At 38.2% G+C, this 6,477-nt stretch overlaps 1 protein-coding gene across 3 annotated transcripts in view; it reads right to left on the bottom strand.

Moving 5' to 3' along the window:
- ELAPOR2 (endosome-lysosome associated apoptosis and autophagy regulator family member 2) overlaps window positions 1–6,477 on the bottom strand; it is a 191,349-nt gene that overhangs the window by 67,309 nt on the left and 117,563 nt on the right. For all 3 annotated transcript variants that reach the window (XM_007447473.1, XM_007447475.1, XM_007447474.1), the window contains one exon: window positions 959–1,106. In XM_007447473.1, coding sequence (XP_007447535.1) covers window positions 959–1,106 — 148 coding nt within the window. The remainder of the gene's footprint in view (window positions 1–958; window positions 1,107–6,477) is intronic.

Raw genomic sequence — 6,477 nt, 5'->3', positions numbered from 1 at the left:
ATGCCGAGGGCTAGAAAGTTAACTTAATTGTCCAATAACACACAACTAACAATTGCAGGGTTGGGACCTGAGCCAGAATCTCTTGACTTCGAGCCGAAGGCTCATACCTTCATGGAAAATCTCTCTTCCTGGCAAACTTTTGATTTAGAAACTTCCATTATCAAGAGCAATATAAATTTGCTTTAGCAGTATCAGTACATTTATTCCTGAAATCTGGACCCCAGAAACATTCACAAGTTATCTTCCCAGTTGCCTGCGCAACACACACTTCTTTTTGGTTTAAGAAGTCAATCTGAGAAGTTTTTCTCAAGTATCTGAGTCACTGCCACAAATATTTGCAAGATTAGATACAGTTTATATAAACAGTTAAATAATTTTCATGGTAACAGCCCATTCTGTTAGACTACTGCTTTTTCCTATATTCTGTAATGTTATTTAATCTCTTGTCAGAGACATCAACTATCTCATCCATTGATTCCACTGGATTGTACAAAACCGGCAGAATCAGAAACACAGAGACACTCCTAACTGCCCGTGAATACACTTAAATAACTCAAATATTTGAAATTGCAAAGAGAAAAAAAGCCTTTTAAACAAAAACTAAAATTGGTAAAAACATATCTTTAAACAAAGTAGCATCTGTAGCTATAAAAAAATTTTTAATGAATCTTGGGGAAAATATATGTCACACAAAAAGTCTCCACCAAATGGTCTCCCAATAATCACATCCAAAAGGAAAAACAAGCCCAGTGTTACTCTACAAGGTGAGAGCTCAAAGTTAAAGAAACAATATTAACCAGAAAATATTATAGACAAAAAATAACACTTCTTTTCATACTGAAAGCTTCACTTAACACAAAAACCAAGGAGGCATACAATGGAATGGGAACAAATGATTAAGAGAAATTTTATATGAATGTCCTTTAAAAAGTGAATTCTAGAATATAAAAGCCCTTACAAAGAACTCAAAGAAGATGTTGTTGTCCACATACTGGTACTCAAAGAAAACATAACCTGACTTCTTGAGGTGCACAGCGTAGATCAAGGATACCGTGCAGTCATCACGATTGGACTCTATGTAATTTCCACGAGGGACCCAGGAAGAGCTGTGGAAACAAAACCATTTCATGTCAGCATTCAGAAACCCCTTTTTTCACAAGTTCTGTGACTGAGATTTAAAAGCGGTTCCATCGACAAAGCACAGCAGAGGAGTCTGAAGCTCATGTGGAACTCACACGCCAACACCATTGCTGGAAAAAGGTTCATTTCTTGTGGCACATGACTTCCTAAATGGTGGTATGGTTAAACAATCAAGTTGCTATGTAACTGCTATTTTTCACCAAAAATTTAATTGCTAAACAGATGATCACTAATTCCAGTTGTCTTAGATGGAGTTATTCTCTCAAACAATATCTAAAGTTTTATTTACAAATATATACTTGGCAGGGGAATGCAGGGGTTCCTTGATTGTGAGAGAAGATATCGTCCTAGAAAAAGCCAATTTAAAGTGAACCTAAATAAAATACAGATCACAGTGTCATAATACATAGTAGGGGTAAAAGTCTGATTGGAACTTTTATCTAAAATATAAAATGAAATATTAAGAAAATACACTAGTGAACAGAAGTTGGGTTGTAAATCTAACCATAAGCTAATTCTTAATCAATAATGAGTCACGTGCCAACTTTGGGACAAAAAAAAAATTTCCAACCAAACCGTATGACAGCACAACTTATTATCCTTCTCTTCAAATTTAATATCTGGATGATAAGTGAGATTTTGGCAAATTATTTTGTTTTTACTAATAGAAAAAAAAAATTTTGAATGAAAGACTGAGACTTCCACATCCCATCATGACTCACTCATTGGTATTGGATTTGCCCTTTTCTTTAACAATCTAGTAAACTAAACAAAACACGTGAGCCATGTTCAGGCACTGACAATAGGCAGTGAAGGACTGAGATTCCTGACAGTGGGAAAACACATGAGACAAAGCCCAAATTGACCCTGACCTCACTCTTCAGGACACTTTCCAGACCATGGTACTGGGAGATAGCACCCAAGCAGAGCACAGTGACCTCACTGAGCCAAGGAGCAGGGATGAATGTTTGGGGCAGCTGAAACAACTGGAATTTTCAGGCCTGAGATGCAGAGAAAACAGGGGCTCCAGAAGTCCATATGGAGTTTCTCTGAAGGTTAGGGCTTGGGTCTGGAGTGGGCAGGCCTACCAGTGAACAGCCATTCCAAAGCTAAGACATAATCAGAGAGGTCACTTTTATGGGAGTTGCTAGAGCTCCAGGCCAGCCAGAAAGGAGAAAACTTAATAACCCCATTGGACATTCATCTGAGATTCCAGAATTGCCACACTTCAGGAATAAGGGCCATACCCTAGAGTAGGTATCAGCAAACTTGTTCATAAAGGGCCAGAGAGTCAATAATTTTGGCTTTATGAATCATCTGGTCTCTCCTGCAATGCTTAACTAGGCCACTGTAGTTCAAAAGCAGCCATAGACAATATATAAATAAATGAGTGCAGCTGTGTTCCAATATAACTTTACTTACAGAAACCAAGGGAGGGCCCACAGGCCACAGTGTGCCCAACTCTTGCCCTAGAGTAAAGACCATGACCTAGAACTAAGTGTGAAACCAATATCGAAACACCCTAAAAAAATTTTTTTAAACCAGACCTGACGAGATCAAGGCATTCTTCTCATAAATAATCTGCCTTCCAGAATAAAATCCAACACCTTTTAAATGAAAGAAAAAAATAATCCACATTCCCTACATCTTAACATTCATGATGCCCAAGATACAATAAAAATTTACTAGGAATACAAAGAAGTGGGAAGGTATGACCCTTAATTGAGAAAAACGATAATCAAAAGAAACAGGGGCTTCCCTCGTGGTACAGTGGTTAAGAATCCGCCTGTCAATGCAGGGGACACGGGTTCGAGCCCTGGCCTGGGAAGATCCCACATGCCGCAAAGCAACGAAGCCTGTGCGCCACAACTGCTGAGCCTGCACTCTAGAGCCCGTGAGCCACAACTACTGAGCCCGCGTGCCACAACTACTGAAGCCCGCGAGCCCAGAGCCTGTGCTCCACAACAAGAGAAGCCACGGCAATGAGAAGCCTGTGCACCAGAATGAAGAGTAGCCCCTGCTCGTCGCAACTAGAGAAAGCCCATGCGCAGCAACAAAGACCCAATGCAGCCAAAAGTAAAAATAAATAAATAAATTTATTTAAAAAAATAAAACAAAAGAAACAGACAAGTATTTAAGACAGCTCTTCAAAATATAATCAACAACATCCAATAAAAGATAAATACAGTGAGTGAAGGGATGAGGAATCTCAACTATTTTAAGGGAAATAAGAACCATTCGTAAAACTAAATGTAAATTCTAGAACTGAAAATTACAATACATGAAATTGAAAATTCAACAGATGACCTTAAGATTAAGTTTGAGACTGCAAAAGAAATAGTCAATGACACAGCAACAGAAACTATGTAATCTGAAGTCTAAGAGAAAAAAAATTGGGAAAATAATAGAGGCTCAGTGACTTTTGGACAACATCAAGTGGCCTAACATACACGTAATTGGAATCATAGAAGGAAAAGAGGGAGAGAAAGGGGCAGAAAAACGTTACTGGTGAAATAGTGGTTAACATAATTCTCAAATTTGGTGACAATATCAACCTACAAATTCACGAAGCTCAGTGAACTTCAAGCAGAGTAAATACAAAGAAAAGCACACCATCACAGTCAAACTGTTGAACAGCAAAGATATAGAGAACATTTTATAAGTAGTCAGGGAAGTAAAAACACATTACATAGAAGGGAACTAACCATACAAAATACAGCTAATTTTTTTTTTATCACAAACAATGGAGAGATTCAGAGGTAATGGAACATCTTTAAAGCATGGAAAGGGAAAAGTAAAAAGCCCAGAGTCATACGTCCAACAAAATATTCTTCAAAACTGATGCTAAAATAAAGATATTTTTAGGTTAAACAAAAAAAAGCTGAGAGAATTTGTGAGCAGCAGACCTGCATTACAAGAAATGATAAAGAAAATTTTACAGGATGAAAAAAATAATACTGGATAAACATGCCAACCTATATACAGGAGGAAAGAGAACCAATAATGGTAAATATGTAGATAAGCATATTTTTAACTCTTAAGTTTTTTAAAAAAACAATTGATTTTTTTTTTAATTAATTATTTTTGGCTGTGTTGGGTCTTCGTTGCTGCGTTAGGGCTTTCTCTAGCTGTGGCAAGCAGGGGCTATTCTTCATTGTGGTGCGCGGGCTTCTCATTGCGGTGGCTTTCCTTGCTGTGGAGCACGGGCTCTAGGCACACAGGCTTCAGTGGTTGTGGCTCGCAGGCTCTAGAGCAGAGGCTCAGTAGTTGTGGTGCACAGGCTTAGTTGCTCTGCAGTATTTGCGATCTTCCCAGACCAGGGCTCGAACCCGTGTCCCCTGCACTGGCAGGCAGATTCTTAACCACTGCACCACTAGGGAAGTCCCATCAATTGATTCTTTTTAAAACATTTCATTGTATTATTGGGTTTATAATGTGTTCCTAAATATAATATATAATCATAGCTCAAAGATGAGGGTGCAAAGGGAACTACACAGTGTAAAACTTTACATATTACATAAAACTTACATATTATATAAAAGTACAATAATAATGCTAATAACACTTTAAGAATAGATATTGTAATTTGTGGCCTTTGTAAGATATCTGAAGATATAAAAACACTAACCATAACAGAAAACAGTGATAAACTGTACTTTTTCAAATGTTAAACTTCTGTTTATCACAGGACACCACTGAGAAAATGAAAAGGCAAAAGCTACAGACAGAAGGAAATATTACACCCACATACACGTATTTCTGCATGCATATGTGTATATGTATATATGTTAAATATTATGTAAATATATTCATGACATGCTCTCATGTCTAGCATACACAAAGAACACCTACAGCTCAATAATAAAGTGACCCCCCCAAAATAGCAAATGGGTAAAACATTTTGACACTTAACACACACACACACACACAAAACATATGGACAATGGACAGACATGAATAGTGCTCAACACCTTTATAAAGAAGGGAAATGCAAATAAAAACCACAAGGAGATATTATTTCTCATACACACACTTAGAAAGACTAAAATAAAACAAGACTTGACAATACAAATGTTGGTAAATATGTACAACAACTAGAGTTCAAATGCACTGCTGGACTCTAATGCTACAACCATTTTGAAAAGCTCTTAGTCAGTTTCTTATAAAGGTCAATGAACCTCTTTCCATATGACCCAGGCAACTAAAAAGAAGTAAAAAGAATACAATATTGGGGGCTTCCCTGGTGGCACAGTGGCTGAGAGTCTGCCTGCTAGTGCAGGGCACACGGGTTCGAGCCCTGGTCTGGGAAGATCCCACATGCCGCGCAGCAACTAGGCCCGTGAGCCACAACTACTGAGCCTGCGCATCTGGAGCCTGTGCTCCGCAACAAGAGAGGCCGCGATAGTGAGAGGCCCGCGCACCACGATGAAGAGTGGCCCCCGCTTGCCACAACTAGAGAAAGCCCTCGCACAGAAATGAAGACCCAACACAGCCAAAAATAAATTAATTAATTAAATTTAAAAAAAAATGAATACAGTATTGGGTGGACAGAAAAAAGGAAGAAAGGAAAAAAGGAGGGAGGGAGGAAGGGAGATAAGCGAAAAAGTAACAGGCTGAAATTTACACTGAGACAGTTATACTCAATACACTGAAAAATTTCTGCTTATCAATCTCTTTAATGAATAAACAATTCCAAATTTACTGGAATTAGAAAAAGAAGTCACACAATATCTCCTGCCCACCAAGACAAAGATCTGAGATCTCATAACATCCTACTACTACCTTCCCCTAAGGAACTCTTTTATTTAAAAAAATTGAATTAAATTATACACACACACGTTTCCCCCGTTACACAAAAGTACAGTGTTCCTATGAAACCTTTTGTAAGCTGAAATGGCGCAAAGCAAAGAAGCAATTACCTTAGGACACATCTTACTAATGGATTTACAAAATAAATCAAGATAAAGCATAGATCCCAGACACAGTTCAAAGTTATGATGGCTTGATGCTGAGATGCTGCATGTAGTTCCAGGAAAGAGCTTGGTGGTGCCACTCTTGCTGCCCATGGTGCACACTGCCGCTATGACAGCCTCCCTTGCTGCAAAACCAATGGTGAACAGTATTTTTGCTTTTTGCCCTTTTTTTTTTTTTTGTAAAAGTGAAAATCCTCTTCAGATTTCTTTGGGTTAGCAAAAACAGGCACTAATATAGGTTTTTCATAAAAGCGAAATGATATAAAGCAACCTTGGGAAAAGCAGGGGATGCTTGTGTGTGTGTGTGTGTGTGTGTGTGTGTGTGTGTGTGTGTGTGTGTGTGTGTGTGTGTGTATACATACAT

Source organism: Lipotes vexillifer, unplaced genomic scaffold (genome assembly GCF_000442215.2).
Source record: "Lipotes vexillifer unplaced genomic scaffold, Lipotes_vexillifer_v1.1 scaffold474, whole genome shotgun sequence".
Classification (NCBI taxonomy): Eukaryota; Metazoa; Chordata; class Mammalia; order Artiodactyla; family Lipotidae; genus Lipotes; species Lipotes vexillifer.
The sequence above is the reverse complement of the archived record's forward strand: the minus strand, read 5'-3'. Positions and strand labels throughout refer to the sequence as shown.